This window comes from Mya arenaria, chromosome 8 (genome assembly GCF_026914265.1).
Source record: "Mya arenaria isolate MELC-2E11 chromosome 8, ASM2691426v1".
Taxonomy (NCBI): domain Eukaryota; kingdom Metazoa; phylum Mollusca; class Bivalvia; order Myida; family Myidae; genus Mya; species Mya arenaria.
The window spans coordinates 69633021-69655967 of record NC_069129.1 but is presented as its reverse complement, the minus strand read 5'-3'; the positions used below and the strand labels follow the sequence as shown (position 1 = coordinate 69655967).

Below are 22947 nucleotides of genomic sequence, written 5' to 3'. Positions count from 1 at the left end.
TCCCATCTCTTTTTGTTTACAATTTTGAACTTATAGCATATATCTGTTTTGTTTTAAACAACACTTAATGTGTTTTTTACCTACAGCGCTGCTGACCGGAGTTTCTATGACCTGACCCAGTACCCTGTCATGCCCTGGGTGATACAGGACTTTACCAGCACAAGACTCGGTAAGAATATAATGGAAGAAATACCATGTCTTTTATTTCTTGGATTTGTCAAAGTAAACTCATCATAAATGAAATTCATTACCTTAAGATACTTCCCAGGGTGCAGCAATGCTATGACGGTTTCATGTAAATATTCAATGGTCTTCTATTCACACATCAGCACCTTTTTTGGTTAAACATAAATAATTGGGTTAATGCCAGAATGTACCAAAGCATTCTATACTTGAATGTTGCTTGCTTTCTACTGGTATTTACCCAACCATTTGTTGGGGATGTTTTATTCTGGGATTATATGTTTTATGCTGGGTATTATCATATACTATATGTTTTATGCTGGGTTCTAATATTTAACCTTATGTTTTATGGTGGGTATTATCATATACTAAATGCTTTATGCTGGGTTCTAATATTTAACCTTACCGGTATGTTTTATGGTGGGTATTATCTTATACTGTATGTTTTATGTTGGATATCATACTATATATGTTTTATGGTGAATATAATCTTATACTATATGTTTTATGCTTGGTATTATCATATACTAGATGTTTTATGTTGGGTATTATCATATACTATATGATTTATGCTGGGTTTTATCATATACTGTATGTTTTATGCATATATATTTATCTATATTTACAAATATTTTGATTTTGTAATCTGTCCAATGATTTTTCTCTTTATCATATATTTTTAATCCCCGCCACGGAGTCAGTCTGTCCGTCCGTCCATCTGTCCGTCCGTCCTTCAGCCCTCTGTCCGTCCGTCTGTCCTTCTGTCTGTCTGGCTGTAACATTTCGTGTCCGGGCTATAACTTACTTATGCGTTGATGGATTACCATTTTACTTGGTACAAATGTTGTCCTCATTGAGACGATGTGCAGTAACCTCGACCCGGGTCCATACCTCAAAGGTCAAGGTCACACAAGACATTTAAAGGTCAGAGTACACATGCTCGTGTCCGCGCTATAACTTACTTATGCATTGATGGATAACCATATTACTTGGTACAAATGTTGTCCTCATTGAGACGATGTGCTGTGACCTTGACCCGGGTCCATACCTCAAAGGTCATGGCCACACGAGACATTTAAAGGTCAGAGTACACATGCTCATGTCCGCAATATAACTTATTATGCATTCCGTGATCTTGACCCAGGTCCATATGACAAAGGTCAAGGTCACATGAGACATTTAATGGTCAGAGTACACATGCTGATGTCCGTGTTATAACTTACTTTTGCATTGATGGATTACCATATTACTTGGTACAAATGTTGTCCTTATTGAGACGATGTGCAGTGACCTTGACCCGGGTCCATACCTCAAGGTCAAAGTCACATCTGACATTTAAAGGTCAGAGTACACATGCTTGTGTCCGGGCTTTTTACATTGAGCAGTGTAGACATGTCAATTCTTACCGGTTTTATTGACCTTATACATTTTATGTACTTTTATCAACAATAACTGAATTTGATCCAAGAACTCGAACCAATTGCAATTTGTGCCAGTAATCCATCATGAAGTTTCGGGTCCATATTATGACAATGCTAAATAGAGGGGATATAGCCGTCCTTTGGACTGCCTTGTGATATTTTTTTTGATTTCTTGTCCACTGAATGTATACATTTTGACATATGTTTACTCATGGACATAATGTCTCTGTGTAGTGTTGATAAACTGTCTAAACTACCTATGTTTAATTGACCTAAAGAGCAAAGGCACAAATCTGATTTTCTTGACATTGCAACGAATGAATGAATACTTGTGTTGTATGTGTGCAGACCTGGAAAACCCAGAAACATTCCGAGACCTCAGCAAGCCCATAGGAGCCCTGAGTGAAGAGCGACTTGCAAGGATGAAGGTAAGACCACCTCCACGTACATTTAGCTTCAGAAAAGTACTTTTCATTAGTTGATAAAAGCTCATTTATCAAACATACTCTGCATGTTTTATTGTTTTATCTAATTTGGTTGAAACGACTTAAAAAGAAAAGAGAAAAGATGTGCTGGTTATTTTGACAAAGACGGTTTGTTCTCATTCTTTGAATTAGTTGATTAATCCTAACAAGTTTATAGTTTCATTTTTTGCCCTTTTACAAAAGGCAACCATGATATAGATTCCCAGATTTGATACCTGCTAGGAGCTTTATTGATTTTTAGTACTGGTTATTACCCAGAATTGGTTCAAGATTCCTAGTATATAAGATATCTTAAACAGCTTATATATTTGACTATGACAAAGTGTCTGAGCCAAATTTACAGTGCAGCATAAAATGATTCTGAGTTTATGACCTTTGCTTTCAGGAGCGTTACGATGACATGCCTGAGCCGAAGTTCCTGTACGGAGCCCACTACTCAACACCAGGCTACGTACTGTTCTACTTGTCTCGCCTGGCCCCAGAGTATGTCCTCTGTCTGCAGAACGGCAAGTTTGATCAGCCAGACAGAATGTTTAACAGGTAGAAGAAATTATGACAAAATATATGTTGTTTGTACCACTATTTGGTTTTAAAATTCTGGGTTTTAAGAAATTCACCCATCATTATGATACCTGTTCAAGTGTTGATGCATGTCCTTTGAAGCCTTACACACATGTCCACTAGGGCATTCATTTGTTGTGTGTCTCCTCAAAATGTCTTAAACTGCATGTGTACTGTTGTGTCACCTGTCAAACACATCGGGGTCATGTGCACTGGCATCATTCGCATCCACTTTGTCACTCTCATTTCCGCTCTTTAATTTAAACATTTCTTTTCCAATCTTTACAAAACTTGGCAGCAATTGTTACTTGCAAAGAATTGTGACTGAGATTGATTACCAGTGGGTTTACCAATGTCACTCTAGAGTTATAGCCCTTGAATTGTCAAAATGGTGGTTTCTCCATAGCAGACACATTATTTTGCAGAATTTTAGTTCAATATACAAATATTTGCATGGTACACTTGTCAAGAAATTACAAGTATGTTGCTGTATATCCTCCATCGTTTTAGCCTCCAGTTTAAAGGATAAGATAACATAACTGAAATGGTGTTGGAAAGTATGAGGCAAGAGATGTTGTATTCCAGTCTGTGGGAGTTGTGGCAGAACTGTCTACATGGAGCTGCAGACTTCAAGGAACTGATTCCAGAGTTCTATGAGAGCAATGGAAACTTCATGGTCAATACTGGAGTAAGATAATACATTTCTCTAGTATGTAAATATCTTTATATGCTTTGCTTTTACTTAAAACTAGTCAGTTTTGTTAATTTGAATCTTAGTTGTTTGAACAAAAAAGTTGAGGTGTTATAGAAAAACCTTGATTGGCCATTCCCTAATTTTAGTTCAACTTTTTGAGAAATAAGGAGAACTATACTACTCACCCTAGCATCAGCTTCGGCGTCAGCATTTGTTGGTTTAGGTTTTCCATGTAAGCTCCATTATCAGAGCAAATACATCATGTATTGCATTGAAACTTTAGATATGTGTTTCGAATTATCCAACCTACATAACTAATGAAAATTGTAGGCCTTTATTATACAAGTTGGAAAATCTGGTGAAGGTTTTGCATGTAAGCACAGAAAAGTCAATAACTCAGCAAGTACTTGATGTATTTCATATAAACTTTATACAATCAAGTATGGAAACTCTATCTTGCATATATTGCAAATTTTGCCCCTTTATTTTTTTGACTGAGAAATTCTACTTAAGGTTTTGCATGTTATCTGACTTTACAGTGATCCATGTTTTTTTCACCAAACTTAAACTTATAAACGGTGTAGTTGTCCAGGACGGTGCCTTTGTGACAGCTGTTTAATGTAAAATAAATGGATGAGGGTTCACATTCTCTCTGCAATGCTCTTGGTTTCAACATTTGAGTGTTAAAAATAGAAACATGATGATCTATGAGAATGTAATGTAAGATTAAAAAAAAAATATTATAAAACTGTTCATGCAGTTACTTTTTATAGGCACTGATAATAGGTTTACAGAAATACAGAAGATTTCCTTAATGTCAATACCCTTATGTGACTTTGTGACGCAACATACAACAAGCTTTAGGATTCAACCGCAGTCATGTAATATATTGTACAGACTTTTATGTATGCCCAGGTGTGTAACTTTGGAGTGAGGCAGGATGGAAGACCTGTAGGCAATGTTGAACTTCCTCCCTGGGCAGAGGGTAGGTCTTTTATAAGAATTTTTAGATCATGTCAGTTTCTCAGTTTTGTTTGTCTCTTTTTGGACAAACGAGAATGATGATTATTGTTGTTAAGGTAATTGTACAATTAGGGTTATTATATAGTACTGCGTTTTGATCCAGGAGGTTGTATTCGAATCCACGAGAGTCGAATACGACATTCCGGATCAAAACAGAGTACTAATAACCCTTTTATTGTATACGTTACTGGTTAGATTACTTAAAAGCCACATGTTTTCATAATAAATGTCATTTTAAAGCTGCACTCTCACAGATTGAACGTTTTGACAATTTTTTTATTTTTTGGCTTTGAATGAGCCAAGTTTTGCGAAAATCCATGGAAACCAGTGATAGAGGACAGCTGACAAAAACTAGATCGCAGTTTTTTTATATTTAAGATAAAAAACTGATGTTTTATGCATTTTTCTTAAACCGTTGGTAACAGTTTAAGCCATAAAACATTAATTTTCGAACGGAAAATGAAAATCTGATTATTTGTCAGCAATCTTTTATCATCTGTTTGCAGTTATTTATGCAAAAATTTGCTCTTTCCAAGACAAAAAAAAATGACGTCATTTTAACATTGCAAAACGATACTTGTTATGACGTGACGTCACAAAAGAGAAATACAGCCGTATTGCACTGGAGTGGAATACGGACTACCGTATTTTGCGATATGTATTGCTTGTGGATTTATGATGGGTATATAATAAAGTCTTTTTTGTATTACAAAATTTGGTTATGGATATTAACGTCCATGATGATAGAACAAGCTTGTCTGAGTTGGTATTCAATGTCTCCTAACAAATCCTAGGTGATGCCTTATTTATTTTACTCTGTATAGGACATTATTGTCACAGTACAAGATTCACTCAAGGGCTAGTAGTGTCATTAGTAACTTGTTATGATGACATTTTTTTATTTTTTTTTGTAGATTCTTATGCGTTTATTCGAAAGATGAGAGAGGCCCTTGAGTGTGATTATGTCTCTAAGCAGATACACAACTGGATTGACTTGATATTTGGCTACAAACAGAGGGGAGAGGAGGCCGAGAAGGCAGATAATGGTAGGTGTTAGCCTTGCATGGATTTCATAATGGTTGAGGTTAGCCTGGAATCTGGTCGGTAATGGTTTATGTTAGATGGCCTTGCATCTTGTTATAAATATTTTGAATTATTTAGATAAATAATGGTACTAATGAGCTTGATGAATTCATGGTACAGGAATCACCATTTGGTTATACTACCTTTGATTAATCTTTCTATTCATGAAGAAGATTGGAAGAGCCTAAAAAATAATTGTTTGTTTAAAGTAACATCCCCAAAATTACTCAGTAGGGTAGGTAGGGATATCATTTATTATTATTATTTTTTTTTTTCATATATTCTTGATGTCAAAATTATTTTCCTGCAAGTAGTGATACTTCTTGCAAATGTCACCCATATTGCAGTTTTTATGGACAGGGCTTCTAAACACCGGCAATTTGCCGGTCTGGACCGATTTTGACCAAACCAGACGCTTGCAATTGGCCCAATCACGTGTAGTGGTAGTTCACAGAAGACACAATTAAACTCATTATGTGTTAATTATGTGCTAACAGCTATCCTGACTAGGTGTTAAAATCGGTCCATATTTTCACATAGCAATCTGCTATGTCGTCGATCATTACAAACTGTTAACTTTAAATTGTAATAAAGTAGCATTGCTGGTTAAAAAAGGTTTTAAAGATAAATACAATTGTCATTGTTTATCCGCGAAAGCATTTAAATTCCGAATTAATTAACCTAGTCCTTTATGATATCAACAGCTACACGCTTGAGTTACTGCAGAGTCTATCATTTTAATACACTGTAATGAAAAATTCGTTGTCGATATCAAACTTACAGATAAAAGCCCTGATTATAAATCTAGATATAATGTTTATGATTATTCAAAATTATCAGTTGAATGTTGACCCACTGTAGTAGCATTAAGCAAATTAATCATAAAACTGTTTCACTTTTTGTCGTCTGACCGCTTCCCGCTGGCCGCAGATATTTACGTTTGCAGCGTTTCTTGTTAGAAATGCCGCAGAACTCAATGGGGGGGGGATGTCCCTGGTCCGGACCAATTTAGGTTCCAAACTTAAAGCCCTGCTTATGGAACTATATTTTGTGAAAAATATATATATATATATATATTTTTTTTTTTATGCCCCCGAAGGTGGGCATATTAAAATCGCACCGTCTGTCCGTCCGTCCGTCCGTCCGGCTCTGTAACTTTCCCTTGTATGGACAGATTTTAAAATAACTTGCCACATGTGTTCCACATACCAAGACGACGTGTGGCGTGCAAGACTCGTGTCCCTACCTCAAAGTTCAAGGTCACACTTAGTGTTTATTCACAATGGAGTGCTGCATATAAGGACATAGAGTATAGGTTGTCGTGTCCGGGCTGTAACTTTCTCTTGTATGGACAGATTTTAAAATAACTTGCCACATGTGTACCACATACCAAGACGACGTGTCGCGTGCAAGACCCGTGTCCCTACCTCAAAGGTCAAGGTCACACTTAGTGTTTATTCACAATGGAGTGCTGCATATAAGGACATAGAGTACAGGTTGTCGTGTCCGGGCTGTAACTTTCCCTTGTATGGACAGATTTTAAAATGACTTGCCACATGTGTTCCACATACCAAGACGACGTGTCGCGTGCAAGACCTGTGTCCCTACCTCAAAGGTCAAGGTCACACTTAGTGTTTATTCACAATGGAGTGCTGCATATAAGGACATAGAGTAAAGGTTGTCGTGTCCGGGCTGTAACTTTCTCTTGTATGGACAGATTTTAAAATAACTTGCCACATCTGTTCCACATACCAAGACAATGTGTCGCCTGCAAGACCCGTGTCCCTACCTCAAAGGTCAAGGTCACACTTAGTGTTTATTTACAATGGAGTGCTGCATATAAGGACATAGAGTATAGGTTGTCGTGTCCGGGCTGTAACTTTCCCTTGTATGGACAGATTTTAAAATAACTTGCCAAATGTGTTCCACATACCAAGACGACGTGTCGCGTGCAAAACCCGTGTCCCTACCTCAAAGGTCAAGGTCACACTTAGAGTTTATTTACAATGGAGTGCTGCATATAACGACATAGAGTGTAGGTTGTCGTGTCCGGGCTGTAACTTTCCCTTGTATGGACAGATTTTAAATAACTTGCCACATGTGTTCCACATACCAAGACGACGTGTCGCCTGCAAGACCCGTGTCCCTACCTCAAAGGTCAAGGTCACACTTAGTGTTTATTCACAATGGAGTGCTGCATATAAGGACATAGAATATAGGTTGTCGTGTCCGGGCTGTAACTTTCTCTTGTATGGACAGATTTTAAAATAACTTGCCACATGTGTTCCACATACCAAGACGACGTGTCGTGTGCAAGACCCGTGTCCCTGCCTCAAAGGTCAAGGTCACACATAGTGTTTATTCGCAATGGAGTGCTGCATATAAGGACATAGAGTAAAGGTTGTCGTGTCCGGGCTGTAACTTTCCCTTGTATGGACAGATTTTAAAAAAACTTGACACATGTGTTCCACATACCAAGACGACGTGTCGCCTGCAAGACCCGTGTCCCTACCTCAAAGGTCAAGGTCACACTTAGTGTTTATTCACAATGGAGTGCTGCATATAAGGACATAGAGTATAGGTTGTCGTGTCAGGGCTGTTACTTTCCCTTGTATGGACAGATTTTAAAATCACTTGCTACATGTGTTCCACATATGAAGACAACGTGTCGTGTGCAAGACCCATGTCCCTACCTCTAAGGTGAAAGATACACTAAGTGTTTATTCACAAGGGAATTCTGAATATAAGGACATAACAGTGTAGGTTGTCAAGTATGGGTGGTATTTTTTTATGTTCAGAGGCAATTTAAAATAACTTGCCATATGTATTTGACACGTAAAGGCAAGATCAACTTTTCATGTACTGACCTTGTTCGTAGGTCAATGTCACATTCGGGGGCATTCGTCACATACTGTGACAGCTCTTGTTTTATTTAAATTACTTGGGTCAGCAGCTTTTATTACAAAGGGTTGGGTTACCCCATAAAAAAATGAGCAAATGGTTCATATTAGATTAATATTCCACCAGTCCTACTGTAGTGAATGTTGTAAATAAATTGATAAAATGTAGATAAAACACTTGTATAATCTGAAATTAAGAGTATTGGTAAACCCTACAGAATTGCCTGAGTTTGAATACAATTTGATTAAATTTACTTTTTATGATAGTAATAATCTTGTTTTCAGTGTTTTACTACATGACATATGAAGGAGCAGTGGATCTAGACAGGTAATTGAATCAGAAATCAAGGTTCATGAAATCATTGTTGTGTGTGGCTACATTAAATGTGTATGTACCATATTCGAATGTTGATGTTTGTACTACATTTAAGTGTAGATGTATGTACTACATTCAAGTGTGGGTGTATGTACTGCATTAATATGTAGGTGTATGTACAACATCAAATGTATGCGTATTTACTACATTCCAATGTAGGTGTATGTACTACATTCAAATGTAGGTGTATGTATTACATTCAAATGTAGGTGTATGTACTACATTCAAATGTAGGTGTATGTATTACATTCAAATGTAGGTGTATGTACTACATTCAAATGTAGGTGTATGTACTACATTCCAATGTTGGTGTATGTACTACATTCCAATGTAGGTGTATGTACTACATTCCAATGTAAGTGTATGTACTACATTCCAATGTAGGTGTATGTACTACATTCCAATGTAGGTGTATGTACTACATTCAAATTTAGGTGTATGTACTACATTCCAATGTGGGTGTATGTACTACATTCAAATGTAGGTGTATGTACTACATTCCAATGTAGGTGTATGTACTACATTCCAATGTGGGTGTATGAACTACATTCAAATGTAGGTGTATGTACTACATTCCAATGTGGGTGTATGTACTACATTCAAATGTAGGTGTATGTACTACATTCCAATGAAGGTGTATGTACTACATTCCAATGAAGGTGTATGTACTACATTCAATTTTAGGTGTATGTACTACATTCCAATGTGGGTGTATGTACTTCATCAAAATGTAGGTGTATGTACAACATCAAAATGTAGATGTATGTACTACATTCCAATGTAGGTGTATGTATTACATCAAAATGTAGGTGTATGTACTACATCAAAATGTAGGTGTATGTATGTACATTTAAATGATGGTGTATGTACTACATTCCAATATAGGTGTAGGTGTACATTTTTAATTTTGGTGTGAGTTACATGCACATATATGCATTTTTTACATGAAAATTGTAGTTTTAGTATTAGTCATTGCTGAAAAACGTAACACAGAACGTGTTTGGATGTAATTAGCAATGTTTTTGCCACACATTCGGCTGATTATTCAAAACTTTGTAAAAGATAAAAATGTTGTTAACATAACTAGTGTCAACATTCAAATCATTACTGCTCTGGAAATTTTATGGATACACTTAAATGTCATCTTCTGTATCTCGTTCCATTTTTGAGACAACCGATTCAGTTGATTTTTTTTTTATTTACATATGTGAGCACATTATGAAATATTTCGTGTTTAAAACTAAACAAAGATGTCGTTTATCAGGTTTTTAATTTTAACAATGTTCGGGACAATCTGCCCATAGACAAATGCAAACCAAGCAAATCATGTTAAAAGTTTCTCAGTTTCAACGTGCATTTGAGAGGCAATATCTCATGACTCTAGACTTAGATTTTGAATATTATTTAATAATTGTACCTCGGCTTGATTTGTATGCATTATTAGGAGAACAACGGTAAGATAAACAAGAGAATCAAGATGGTATTACTATTCTTCCTTTACAGTGAGACATAGTATATTTGGTATATACCTTTAATAAAATTTTTTTATAACAATTGCAATATGTGAAACTTCCAAGATATTTAAATCAGAATAAATGCTTTTCATAGGAAATACTCATTGATGGTTTATGATACCAATGACCACATAGCCTTTACACTCGATGAATGTGTCCTTATACTGAATTAAATATAAAGAAAAGGACACTTAATCATTAAAGTAACCTATTAGTAACTTCTTGAAGGCGTAGTGATTAATTCATCATGTGGATTTTCCCACTTGTGTTGAACATGAAAAGTATGAGAGTAAGTGATATAAAACACATTGATGGCAATTAAAGAAAATAGTGAAGAAGTAGAATCACCATAGATGGGAATACATAAATTTATAGTTTACTACAATTGTCTTCTACTGTGTTACTTTATGAGATGTTGCCTGAACCTACTTAATATAAAGGACGTGACTTAGAGAGCATGACTCCCAGGTGACATACTGGTACAGTAAAGTATAAAGTTTATCTTTAAAGTATAACAGACCCAAATGAGAGAGCGTGCATAGAGATCCAGATAATGGAGTTTGGGCAGGTTCCCAAGCAGTTATTTACCACCCCCCACCCCGTGAGGCACGGGGCGAGGATTGAGCACCCGATCTCCGGGAGTCATAGTGTTGCCGCTGCCAACGGAACGGTCAAGGACCAGTCGTGTCTGGTAGAGAAAGATTGTGGTATGACCATTCTACCCAAACTTGTTTTGTGAATAAAGATACGAGTATCAAAGCCGTTCTGTCACGTGACATAGTGAAAACTGAGACAGTGAAGTTTAAATGTTAATCAATTATAGTTATTTTATGCTTTATAATGGCTTAAGCTGGTAAATATTGTTTGACTGTGCAGTATAAATATCATGTGCAGTAATGTTTTTTCTAAAACATAAGTTTTTCAATTTTTTGGCTTTTTGTCCATGTTAAAAACCATTAAATGTTCAAATCTATACAGTTATATTTTGTTTACCGTAAGTAGGTATTTACCACACAGAATGTGTCAACTCTCTTTTCAGATAAAGAAAACATGTCGGAGACCAATAAGGTTTTACCAAGAAAGGTTGATTTTTCATCACTGAATGAGGTTTTGCGTTTTTCCCTTCATAAACAGTAAGTGAGGCTATTTGCATTTGATATTTATGCGTGTTAGGGAAAAAAAGAAATATAATAATAGTATTAAAGAATTGGGTTATTTATAATGTGCTGTCAACATGCAGATAATGCTTAGGTGAAAGATAGGATAAGATATTGTTGTGATAGAATTTATCAGTTTCATGTTTAAACATGTTGAAACATATATGTTTTCATTTTTAGCTCACCTGAGCACGAAGTGCTCAAGCTTAGCTATTGTGATCACCCTGTGTCCGTCGTCCGTCGTAGTCGTCCGTCGTCGTCCATCGTCAACAATTTGACTGTTAACACTCCAGAGGTCACAATTTGGGCACAATCTTAATGAAACTTGGTCAGAATGTTACCCTCAATAAAATCTTGGATGAGTTCGATATTGGGTCATCTGGGGTTAAAAACTAGGTCACCAGGTCAAATTAAAGGAAAAGCTTGTTAACACTATAGAGGTCACATTTATGACTGTATCTTCAGGAAACTTGGTCAGAATGTTGAAATTGATAATCTCTAGGTCAAGTTCGAATCTGGGTCATGTGTGGTCAAAAACTAGATCACCAGGTCAAATTGAAGGAAAAGCTTGTTAACACTCTAGAGGTCACATTTATGACTGTATGTTCATGAAACTTAGTCAGAATGTATATATTGATTAACTCTAAACCAAGTTCGAATCTTGGTCGTTTGCGGTCAAAAACTAGGTCACCAGGTCAAATTTAAGGAAAAGCTTGTTAACAATCAAGAGGTCTCATTTATAAATGTTTCTTCATGAAAGTTGGTCAGAATGTTTATATTACAATCTTTAAGTCAAGTTTAAATCTGAGTCATGCGCGGTCAATAACTAGGTCACCAGGTCAAATCATAGGAAAAGCTTGTTAGCAATCTAGAGGTCACATTTATGACTGTATGTTCATGAAACTTTGTCAGCATGTTTATATTGATTAGCTCTAGGCCAAGTTCGAATCTGGGTCATGTGCGGTCAAAAACTAGGTCACCAGGTCAAATTTAAGGAAAAGCTTGTTAACACTCTTGAGGTCACATTTATTACTGTATCTTCATGAAAATTGGTCAGAATGTTTATATTAATAATCTCTAAGTCAAGTTTGAATCTTGGTCATGTGTGGTCAAAAACTAGGTCATTAGGTCAAATCATAAGAAAAGCTTGTTAGCACTCAAGAGGTCACATTTATGACTGTATGTTCATGAAACTTTTTCAGAATGTTTATATCGATTAGCTCTAGGCCAAGTTCAAATCTGGGTCATGTGCGGTCAAAAAATAGGTCACCAGGTCAAATTTAAGGATAAACTTGTTAACGCTCTAGAGGCCACATTTATGACCATATGTTCATGGAACTTGATCAGAATGTTATTCTTGATGATCTTTAGGTAGAGTTTGAAACTGGATAATCAGAGGTCAAAAACCAGGCCATTAGGTCAAATCATAGAAAAACTTTGTAAACACTGTAGAGGTTACATTCTCTCTTTGATCACCATGAAACTATGTCAGAATGTTTGTGTTTATAAAGTCTATGTCAAGTTTGAAACTGGGTAACCTGAGTTCAAAAACTAGGTCACAGAATCAAATCATAGAAAACATTATTAAAACACTGTTGAGGCCATATTTTCTACTTTATCTATATGAAACCTGATCAGAATGTACTTATTACAGCAAGGTAATTGAATTGGATCAGGTGAGCGATACAGAGCCTTCAGGGCCCTCTTGTTTTGTGTGTGTTTGATGTGACTATGGTGTAATGCAAGATGCATGCAATGCCATAAATAGTTGGTGTTTTGAATCCAATTAGGCATTAGGAGCAGTAGTTGAAATGAATAATTACCTTCTTAGCAATATATTGTCTGTTTCTCAAGGTGCTAATTAAGGTTGATACAAAATTATTTTTTATAATTTTGATGCATAATTATATTTAATATGCCTAATAAGGCTTATTATTTTTGATCCATATAATAATAATGCATTCAAGTTGCTAAATGAAGGTTGATTCTAAATTATTTTTTATAATTTTGATGCATCATTATATTTAATAAGCCTAATAAGGCAAATTATTTTTGATCTATATAATAATAATAATGCATTTAAAGGTGCACTATTACTCAAAAATAAGATTTAACACATTTAATGCAATTGTTTTAATATATCAAGAAGGATGAACAAATGTCGAAAACAATAGATCTTATGGAGGTTACCGAGTTTAATTTGAAAGAAATGTGCAGAAAACACGGTATTGCTACCTTATGGGACCATAGCAGATCGCAGTAAATCTTTAAGCATTCACCAATCATTTAATATGTTTGCGTTTTCAGCTATTAAATACACAGTTATAATACTGTTAATAGTAAAAAATTAGGGATGGAAACCGGATACCAAATCGGTATCCGGATATTCGTATCAAGTATTCGAATACTATCTGGATACTCGTATTAAATTGTTTTCATAATAAGTAAATTTCCTATTATATGTCACCAACCTTCTGTTATTTGACATAATTGGCCACTTAATTTATAATTCGTCATATGGCGATTTTACTTTTTCATTCATTCTTTCTCAGTCTTAATAATTTATAATGTTATAATCAAAGCTAAACAACTCATTTTACGTCATAAAACTCATGATGAATACCACATAAACACCTCGCGAATTTGATAGTCACGTCGGCCGAGGTGGTTGCTTGGTTACTGCCACGTGCTTTCGAGTTTGTTATTTATCAGCAGGTTTCATGTTAAATGACGCTTTGATTATTTGAGAGTCGATTGTAATTTTATTTCATTGCATTGTTTGATTTAATTGACCTACAATTTCTGCGGTGTTTTGTAATGAAGGATATTAGCATCCTCGGATTTTATGAAATACTTCCAAACACTTGAAGTCAATGTTGGAGGCATATTTCCGTAGTCATGATACAGGAATAACGATTAATAATTCAAAACACAATTACAAGATGCAAAATGATGAAATTTTTATTGAAAAGTGAAAAGATAAAGGGGGGTGAGCTAAAAAAATATTTCTTATTTACCCTCGCCATCGGGTTATACCCATTCGGCGAGCACGCTACGTTTTACAGTTTTTCTAAAGATTTAATAACATTTATAACATTTCGTCTTTAATCGTAGCGTGGGTGCTTTGGACTGTATATATATATATAAATAATCCTACACAGTATGTCCAAATCTCTGGTTAAAAATTCAATATTTAAATAATGTCTTAAGAATCACATATGCATTAAAATCAAACACTTCAAATACATCATAGAAATTAATTATACTATATTTTTTTATACAAACATTTTAGACTCAGCCTACATTTTAAAAAGATGTCTAAATTTTAAAATTCTTTACAATAGTAAGTGCTTATATATACAACGTATCCTTGGCATTATAACAACAAGCTAGTGAGAATGTTTTTTGTTTTTTGTTTTTTTTAGAGATATACAAATTTGTTTTTGTATTTATTGTTCAGATAGCAATAATGTATTCATGCATATTCATCAAAAATACGATTGGTAATAGCTTTGATTGCACGACCCTTAACTTGTGATTAGACGATCAATTCCTACGGATTAATGATCAATCTGTTTAATATCAACTAGTGCCAATTTGTGTCAATTAAGCACATCTGAGATCAAAAAACAACACTTGTCATTGTAAACAAGGTCATAGAACTTCACAGGGTGCTGCACAAGGACACAATATCACGCCTTGTGCAAACACCCAATTAGCAGACGATTTGTGACACATACCCGCTTCGCGACAGACACTATTGATAACCTGAAATATTTCATCTGAAAAGTTTTATAACAATTGCTATGTCTCTGCTAAGTTATTTCATTGAAATTTTAATTCTTAACGAATATTTGAATACCCATTTTGGTATCCAAATACTTGCGTGATATCCGGATACTCGGATATTCGCTTCCATCCCTATAAAAAATCAACCTATATTGTGTGCCTTTAATAAAAAACATCTGACACTGCCTGGGTTTGTGGGGCATTGTTAGAGTTGGGCTGAGTTGGGCATTAACAGTAAAATCAACGGTAAAAACCAGCCACAACTATATATACAATGATACATTGTACACTTGTTACTTACAATATGCAGAACACCCTCTCACTCTCTATATATATACCAATGTATGAGGCAAGTCTTATTATGCTTAATGCAATTTATGGTGGCAGTTGTTCCTTGTTTGACTCAGTTATTCCTTGTTTGACTGAGTAAAAATGGATGAGGATTGGCATCCAGCTGAACCCAACTTGGTCAAATGAGATTTTTATTCAAATGCTTTAATACAATTTTATTGTTCAAGTAGAGTTTTTTATTACAGCAAAAAAACCGATTATTTCTACAAATCCTCGTCTATTTCAGAGCCATCACAGATGTTAAGCTGTGTTTGAAAAGAAAAATGGCCTTCTCTGTCTCTCAAGGTAATCTTATAGGCAGATAATAGAATACATTTTCAGGGACATAGAACAATTTCTCCTTGGTAACAGTTTCAGTATGCAAATCTGTACATTCAAGCGCAACGTGTGATGTTGATGGTGTAAATATAGCCATAAACCATCACATTCCATGGCGTCCATAGTCCTCTTAAATAACCACATGAGGCCTTAGCAACGTTTTTTTGTCATAGCAACAAATGACCTCCTTGGCAAAGTTTGCTTCCCTAGTTTCTCCAGGTACTGAGGAGAGAATTCGAGGCCCATATTGACATTCTTGTTTATACATTTCATTGTATATTTCTTGTATGTAATGCAAATGTTGTGTGCAATAGTTGTTAACAAAATAATGGGCAATAATATATTTCTTAGCTCACCTAAGCACAAAGTGCTCAAGGTGAGCTTTTGTGATCGGTCTATGCCCGGCGTCTGTCGTCCGTCGTCAACAATTGGTTATAATCATCTTCTCCTCCTAAACCGCTTGGACAATTTTGATGAAACTTCATAGGAATGATCCTTGGTTGGTGCTTTTTCAAAATTGTTCAAAGAAATTAATTCCATGCCTAACTCTGGTTGTCATGGCAACCTAAAGGAAAATGTCAAAAATTGGTAATAATCATCTTCTTCTCCTTAACTGCTTGGACAATTTTGATCAAACTTCATAGGAATGATCCTCGGTTGGTGCTTTTTCAAAATTGTTCAAAGAAATTAATTCCATGCAGAACTCTGGTTGCCGTGGCAACCTGAAGTAAAAATTACAAAACTTTTTTGGCAAATACTATGAAGCCTAGTGCTTAAATATTTGGCGTGTAACAGTGTCGATTGGTTATCTACCATGTTTATTCAAATTATGCCCCTGGAGAAAAATTGGCCTCAGCCCGTGGGCTACAAGTTCATTATAAATACACTTTGTTAAAATCTGATAGTTAAGTAAAGTTTTTTCATGAAGCAAGGGCAGCAAGTCTTGCTATATGGTCTCCCTTTTTGTTGGAGATTCCACTACTTTCTATTTTTAGTAAGAAGGGAATATATTTTCAATTTTATTAAGTCTTCAACATAGTCACTTCTGAAGTATTTTTTTTTTTTTAGTTTCATAGATTCAGATAATTATTATCCACTTTATTTTTTAGAAGAAAATTCATTTTTACTTAATAATAAATTTAATAATCAGACTTTTCCATTGAACTTCATGTAGATTTTTGTTCATGCAGATGCTATAATCTTATCTTCTGTGTAGATAGTGTTATTCACTTATAAATTATATAAAGAATTTTGTTGTTTTTAACATTAGATGGAATGTGATGTTGTCCTAGACAGGTAATAGTGATAATATTAGTTGAAGGTTTTGCATGTGATCTGATAATTTATTTTTAGAGCTTAAGGCAGTTTGTTAATTTTATTGGGTTGTGCACCGTTTGTTATTTGCGTATCTATACTAAAGGTTCTTTCAGTGTGCAAGCAATTTAACATAGTTTTGTCAGGTGCATGCAATTGAACAAAGTTCTGTCAGTGTGCAGGCAACTGAAAAAAGTCCTGTGAGTGTGCAGGTATCTGTACCAAGTGCTGTCAGTGTGTAGTCAATTATCAAGTCCTGTCAGTGTGGTGCGCAGGGAACTGAACAAAGTCCTGTCAAATTGCAGGTGAGAATCAAATTGTGTCAGTGTGCAGTCAATCATCAAGTCCTGTCAGTGTGCAGGCAACTGAACAAAATCCTGTCAGTGTGCAGTCAATCGACAAGTCCTGTCAGTGTGCAGGAAACTGTGACAAGTCCTGTCAGTGTGCAGGCAACTGTGACAAGTCCTGTCAGTGATTATCCAGGCAACATGTTTGACCAGTATCTTTTTATGCCCCCGAAGGTGGGCATATTTAAATCGCACCTTCCGTCCATCCATCTGTCCGTCCGTCCATCTGTCTGGCTCAATAACTCGTGTCCGTGCTGTTACTTTCTCTTGTATGGACAGATATTAATATAACTTGCCACATGTGTTCGACATACCAAGACAACGTGTCGTGTGCAAGACTCGTGTCCTTACCTCTAAGGTCAAGGTCACAGTTAGTGTTTATTCACAATGGAATCCTGCCTATAAGTACATAGAGTATAGGTTTTCGTGTCCGGGCTGTAACTTTCTCTTGTATGGACATAATTTAAAATGACTTGCCGCATGTATTTGACATATCAAGACGACGTGTAGCGTGCAAGACTTGTGTCCCTACCTCTAAGGTCAAGGTCACACTAAGTGTTATTCACAATGAAATGCTGCATATATAAGGACATAGTGTATAGGTTGTCGTGTCCGGGATATAAATTTCTCTTGTATGGACAGATTTTAAAATAACTTGCCACATGTGTTCCACATACCAAAGTTTCAAAGTTTATTGTACAAAAGGCCTCCGGCCCATACACAAACACAATATAGTACATATATCAAACAATCATGATAGATAGTGACAATGACATGTTATGATATCAAACTCAAATGTCCATAAAATATTTTCTTTCTTCAAATGCATAATAAATAAACATTGCTAAATTACGTATATTCAAAGCATTTGTACTAGACATTAATTCATAAAATTTATCAATAGTAGGGTTTTCTCGCTTTTTTTAAATCTATAAAAGCAACATACACAGGCTTCCGTTTCCTTTGTAGGTATTTGGTTATAACAGCATATAATACAAATGCATTATCTGTACTACAGTAATCTTTTCTAAAACCAGCCTGACTTACTGATAATCTACTATAAGCTTCAACATAAAAAGTTACACGAGCGGTAACAATAGTAATATAAATCTTACTTACTACATCAATAAGTGAAATTCCTCTATAATTATTAGGATTAACCAAACTGCCTTTCTTATGCAATGGTACTATAATACAATGAGACCATTTTTCAGGAAATGACCCTGAAGCAAATAATTTATTAAATAGTTTACAAATAAATGGTAGTAAAATATCAATACCATAGACAATATGCACAGGAAGAATAAACCCTCCACTCGCTTTATTCAGTTTTAGTTTCTTAATAGTATCTATAATCTCTTTTTGTGATATAGGACTATTAAAAAGAATATTTTCCACCTCATCCAAGTCATAAACATTTACGTCTTGTACCCTAGCCTCCCCACAATTTACACCAATGTCAGAAGAAAACAAAGACTTAAAATGCTGGTACCAAGTATTTATATCAATTGGCGATTCCGTAGGAACAGGCTTTGACATTCTGTTTATTTCCTTCCAAAATAATTTTGAATTATTAACATTTTTTTCAATATGTGATAAATATTGCTTCTCATGTATAAATCGTTTTCGTTTACACATATTCTTGAATATATTTTTCTTATGTAAATAACTATTAAGATTAACAACATTATGAGATAAACGAAACTGCCTTAATGCAAATGTTGATTCTCTTTTTGCATTCTTGCACTCTGAATCGAACCAAACCTTATGCCCTGGCTTAACTTTCTTAGGAATAATTGTGTATACAAATTTCGCACTGCATAGTTTAATAACATGTTCTAATTTATCCACTATATCATTAACATTATCACTATTATTAAAACAAGACTCTAAAGAATGGAATATGCCATTTTCATAGCCTGCAGATAATTCTGCAATATATTCAGGTTTTGTATCAGTATTTAGGTTATATCGTTTAATAGGTGTAGCATTAATTTCTTCTATATGCTCGAATGATACACATATTGGAAAGTGTGGACTTTCTACTCTATCAATAACAGTAAAATTCTCAGCTAAATCAAAAACATTTTTTGTAGCAATACAGTAGTCAATTACACTACATCCGTTTTGATTAACAAATGTAAATTTATCATATTATGCTCTATCACAGTTATCTATAAGACGTCGTCCATTCAAAATGAAACAAGCGTACGAATTGCAAAAGTTAAGTAAAAGTCTTCCACAGTTATTTACAACAGAATCACACGACTGCCTTATGCTTGTGATATCTCCATCAAGAATATCCCTGACATCATGAAGCTCTGGAACCTCGACAAATGTTATATAATCTGGCAAATTACCGGTCCTTGCATTAAAATCACCACACAGTAGTAGTTCATATCATTTTTTATTATTGTCAGCAATCAAATCTAGCCTTTGTAAACATGAGTAATTACTATTAACATAAAAAGGAGAGTTTTCAGGAGGCGAGTACACAGATATTAACAATACATCTCTGACACAATTAAACAGTGATTTATCAAACAACACCATCACTCTAAACTCAAACTCATCACATATCCTTTTAGCTAACTTATTTAACTGACTCTTAATCATTACAACAACACCTCCCATTGATCTTCCTCCTACAATAGACACTTTAGCATTACGAGAGAACACTTCATAATCCTGAAATTTACACCTACACATATTACAGTCCTCTGTATCCCAAGTTTCTTGTAGGCATACAACGTCATAGCCAGAGAGAAAGCTAAAAATATCAAAATTACAAAGCTTAGAATTTAAGCCCTCGATGTTCCAGCATAGTATATTTAATTGATGTGTTGGGCTTTGACCATCATGCTATAATATATTCTGATCTGAGCCCGGATTTCGGGCCCATCTGTAGGAAGTGCAAAATTTGGAGCTGAAGATAAGTCCATATCCATGTGGGCACCGCCACTGACAGCGCCAGCATAACTGGGACAGACTGCGCGCTTTATCACCCTTGATTCAATACGAGACTCGTTCTTAGTGGTCATTTTATTGTATGTTACCAATTTACCGTTTTTGAAATAACCTTGTAGCCCTCTACTATTCAGATCTTTTAACTTTTGACGCTGTAGAAATGATAAGTCATTTGAAATATGTATTTCCTCAGCCCGGAGTCTGTGGCGATATTTAAAAAGTTTGAATTTATCTTGATTATTCTTAAAATCTACAATTACTAATCTTGGTCTATTTCCAGCATTCCCGACTCTTCTAGCTCTATCTATGGAGTTAATATCAATACTATCCTCTGGCAGTGTCAAGGAGAAAATACTATCAACAATATTTTTTTCCAGAGTAACATCATCATTTTCTCGCTCTTTAAGGCCAAAAATTCTAAGAGAACATTTTAACCTTTCTGATTCACAGATAATAAGTTGCTTTTCAATATCTTCTATTTTGTCATGGGTGATTTCATCGTGTATGGATAGCTCACGGAGGTCATGTTCAACACTCTCCTGCCTGTACTCAAAAGCATCTAATCGCTCTTGCATTTCAATAACAGCTGCATTAGTATTTGGTTGACACGCTTCAAGTTTTGAAACATTTAATTTAATCGATGAGAATTCAGACTTCATACACTTTATTTCAGATTTGACACTTACTTAGTCTAGTTCATTTTTCACTTGCTTAATTTCCTCCTTGACATCAGCCATAGCATTAAGTATAAGTTGAGTGTCTTCAGTTGGTCCTGGATTAAGCTCCACGTCAGCAGACAGAAGTAGCATACGGCTGGCATATAATGAATACCGGGTACAACATATTATCATGTCCACATGTAGTAGGCAATGTCCCACTCACAGGCAAAAGAGGGCTCTCAAATGCACAACTTCGTACTTCTGAAGATGCATATTTGTCCACAAGAAATGTATGACCGATAATGACTGCATGTAGGGAAAGAAAGTACCATATCATAAATATGCCGCACACAAAGCTGCGCAAATGAATGTCAGACCCTTTAGCAAAACGTTTGTATTTATCATATTTCTGTGGTCTAGACCGTTGACGACAATGCAAGTTAAAACATCCGATTTTTGCACAGTATTGAACAATTTCAATAGCCACAACTAGTTTTCATAAATTCTGCTACACAGCTTCTCCCCTGCAGTCCGTTAGCTGTACAGAGTGCACACATGTATATATGGTGTTTTGATCACTGCAGTCAGTCAATCAGTACAAACTAACTCTTATACCATACCCATTACACAATATATCCTTTGTTAAACGTTGATAGCAAACAGGTAAATCTCAGGCTATACTAATCTGTTACACTTCAATAAATCCTTTGTTGAACCTTTATATTTTGGGAAAAAACAATTATCATTTCCTTAATGATTGCAATGAACTAAAACAATAGTTAGTATTAACACTATTTCCAATGTAAAGCTCTTGTAATTATCTATTTGCAGATATAATTTTAATCTACAAAAGTCAGTATTTACTTCCAAAAACACTGTTTAAATAAGAGCCATAAAATCACGTCTTGTCACTATCACATACCAAGACGACATGTCGCCTGCAAGACCTGTGTCCCTACTTTTTAGGTCAAGGTCACAGTTAGTGTTTATTTACAATGGAATGCTGTATATAAGTACTTAGAGTATAGGTTGTCGTGTCCGGGCTGTAACTTTCTCTTGTATGGACAGATTTTAAAATAACTTGCCACATGTGTTCCACATACCAAGACGACATGTCGCCTGCAAGACCTGTGTCCCTACTTTTTAGGTCAAGGTCACACTTAGTGTTTATTCACAATGGAGTGCTGCATATAAGGACATAGAGTATAGGTTGTCGTGTCCGGGCTGTAACTTTCTCTTGTATGGACAGATTTTAAGATGACTTGCCACATGTTTTCAACATACCAAGACGACATGTCGCTTGCAAGACCTGTGTCCCTACTTTTAAGGTCAAGGTCACAGTTAGTGTTTATTTACAATGGAATGCTGAATATGAGGACATGCTCAGAGGCAATTTAAAATAACTTGCCATATGTATTTGACAAGGCAAGATCAACTTTTTATGTACTTGTTTATAGGTCAATGTCACATATGGGGCATTCGTAACATACTGTGACAGCTCTTGTTCAATATTCTTTGAGAAACAAGCTATATTAATGACAAAGGTTAAACTCTTTTACTCAGGTGAGCGATTTAGGGCCATCATGGCCCTCTTGTATTTTTTTTAGATGCAACTGATGTAATTGAAATCAGTACAGTAAGCCCTTGTCTGGTAAGTGCAGTGGTTAGCCCACTCACTTCTCACCAAGGCATGAAGTGGTCACCAAGCTGCAGGATAAGTGGGTTTCCTCCTGGTACACAAGTATCACCCACTACACAGGGCCACACTTTCGTAGAACATTGTGCCAATGAAAGTGATTATTCTC

General features: G+C 35.4%; 1 protein-coding gene across 1 annotated transcript in view; it reads left to right on the top strand.

Moving 5' to 3' along the window:
* The window catches only part of LOC128244845 (protein FAN-like), a 73859-nt gene that overhangs the window by 36564 nt on the left and 14348 nt on the right, over nucleotides 1–22947 (top strand). Inside the window, exons 12-21 of the mRNA XM_052962948.1 lie at nucleotides 87–169; nucleotides 1953–2032; nucleotides 2475–2629; nucleotides 3236–3338; nucleotides 4260–4329; nucleotides 5282–5413; nucleotides 8636–8678; nucleotides 10751–10947; nucleotides 11280–11373; nucleotides 15764–15822. Coding sequence (XP_052818908.1) covers nucleotides 87–169; nucleotides 1953–2032; nucleotides 2475–2629; nucleotides 3236–3338; nucleotides 4260–4329; nucleotides 5282–5413; nucleotides 8636–8678; nucleotides 10751–10947; nucleotides 11280–11373; nucleotides 15764–15822 — 1016 coding nt within the window. The remainder of the gene's footprint in view (nucleotides 1–86; nucleotides 170–1952; nucleotides 2033–2474; nucleotides 2630–3235; nucleotides 3339–4259; nucleotides 4330–5281; nucleotides 5414–8635; nucleotides 8679–10750; nucleotides 10948–11279; nucleotides 11374–15763; nucleotides 15823–22947) is intronic.